The sequence below is a fragment of the Nicotiana attenuata genome, unplaced genomic scaffold (genome assembly GCF_001879085.1).
Source record: "Nicotiana attenuata strain UT unplaced genomic scaffold, NIATTr2, whole genome shotgun sequence".
Lineage (NCBI taxonomy): Eukaryota > Viridiplantae > Streptophyta > Magnoliopsida > Solanales > Solanaceae > Nicotiana > Nicotiana attenuata.
In genome coordinates, this window is record NW_017671559.1 from 213,178 (window position 1) to 215,053 (window position 1,876).

Genomic DNA, 1,876 nt, shown 5'->3' on the forward strand with positions numbered 1-1,876 from the left:
TGCAGGTTATTCACAAAAGGACTATTTACATCACAAGAATGAGTAGAAGAACAAACGGCAAAGTTGTCGAGTTGTTGGCCAGGATAATGTTTCTCAGACATTGAGAGCACAACATGTATAGTCCATCCTTGACTTTACCAATCTCCAGAGGCCTCTTCAGTGAAGGGGCCTACCTATAGAAGGCAAGTATTGTCAGTGAAAGAAGTCATACCCCTTAGGTGTTTGCTCAACCAATATACAGAAATAAGATTGAATTTGAATGAGGGAATATGAAGTACTTTATACAGAATGATCTTAGGTGCAAGTTTTACATTTCCAATTTTTGTCACCTTCACTTTATAGCCATTTGGTAAAACGACTAATAAGGAGTAAGGTAAAAATTTTGATGTCAGACAATAAGGATTTGTTAAAGGTCATATGGTTTGAGGCTCTTGAATCTAGTGTCCATGTGTCAATCTTTGATTTAAAGCATCTACATAAGAGTTTACCAAAATCAATAGAAGATGTGCAAACAACAATACTGCAAAGTTTACAACATTGGTAGGACTTGAGTTTCTTGAGTTCTCTCCATCATTGCCAAGCTGAAAGTGTTGAAGTAGAATAACAAGTTGTCCATACTTCTCCTTAGTCAGATTCACATTCTGATTCTCATCTTGGGCATCACACTCATCAAGCTTGCTTGTCATTGCATAAGTTGACATTCCTTGTACATTTGCTACCATCCTCTTCCCTCTATTGTGTCTGAGGTTTTGATGGACATTTTGAGGGTATCGTGCAGTTTGATTGGAATTCTGTCCATTTTTGGATAACAGTGTAGTTTATAACACTTATCCCTAGTATGGCCTGACCTCTTACAAGAATCACACATAGGACGACCTCTGTTATTCCCAGAATAGTTGTAACTTGGTGAGAAATTTGTTCTAAAAAGACTTAGTCTTGAATTGCTGACATTCAAAGAGGTGGATTCAATCGACAACTGATTATTTGGCTTGATCTCCCTTTGCTTTTCATCCTGGATAAGTAAGGAGAAGTCTTGAGCCAACGTAGGCAGTGGATTCATCATAAGAATACTCCCTCGAACTATAGTGTACACTTCATTGAGTCCTATGAGGAATTGTATCAATCTCCTATCTTGTTTAGCTTTGTACATGCTTTGCTTTGCACCACAATTACAAAGGCAACTACATTGAGTCCTCTTATTCAGAGTATTCAGCTCTTCCCATAGCTTTTTCAGCTTAGTATAATCGCCAGTGATGTCAAGGGCTCCTTGAGAGAGACCATTGATTTCTTTTTTAATTTGATACAATCTAGCTCCATTGTTTTGTACATAGCAATCCTCCAGCTCCTTAAACAACTCAATAGCATCACTAGCATATTCCACACTATCCGCAATTTTTTTGGAAAGAGAATTCAGAATCCATGAAGTTACCATGTTATCACATCGTACCCACTGCTGATAGGCTGGAGATTAGGAATTTGGTTGCTTGCATTCACCACTCACAAAACCTAATTTGTTCTTTACGGATAGGCCACGAAGAACACTACGTCTCCAGGATCTATACCCTATCCCATCGAATGGAACAGATACAAGCATCACACCAGGATTGTCGGATGGATGCAAACACACAGAGGATCACTTGGATTGATTCCCGTGCTCTGAGGCACGACGACACTCGTACTAGAATTAGTCGCATCTTGTTGGTCGGTAATAGCCATTAGAACGTATAATTAGTTAATTATTGATAGGGAAAAACAATCGAAATCAAAACCTTTAGAGTTCTATGCGCTAGATTACTGATGTACGAAGAACTGATCGAATTGGGGTAAATCGATCAAATTAGGTCAAAAATCAGAAAAGAGAAAAGAGAAAAGAGGA

The 1,876-nt window shown here is 38.4% G+C and overlaps 1 protein-coding gene across 1 annotated transcript; it reads right to left on the reverse strand.

Moving 5' to 3' along the window:
* Positions 1 to 437: 437 nt before the first annotated feature.
* On the reverse strand, positions 438 to 1,432 carry LOC109208987. The gene is made up of 2 exons (XM_019372156.1): positions 950 to 1,432; positions 438 to 791 (listed from the first exon to the last, which is right to left on the reverse strand). The coding sequence occupies exons 1-2, from the start codon at positions 1,430 to 1,432 to the stop codon at positions 438 to 440; spliced, it is 837 nt and encodes a 278-aa protein (XP_019227701.1).
* Between the last annotated feature and the right edge of the window lie 444 nt (positions 1,433 to 1,876).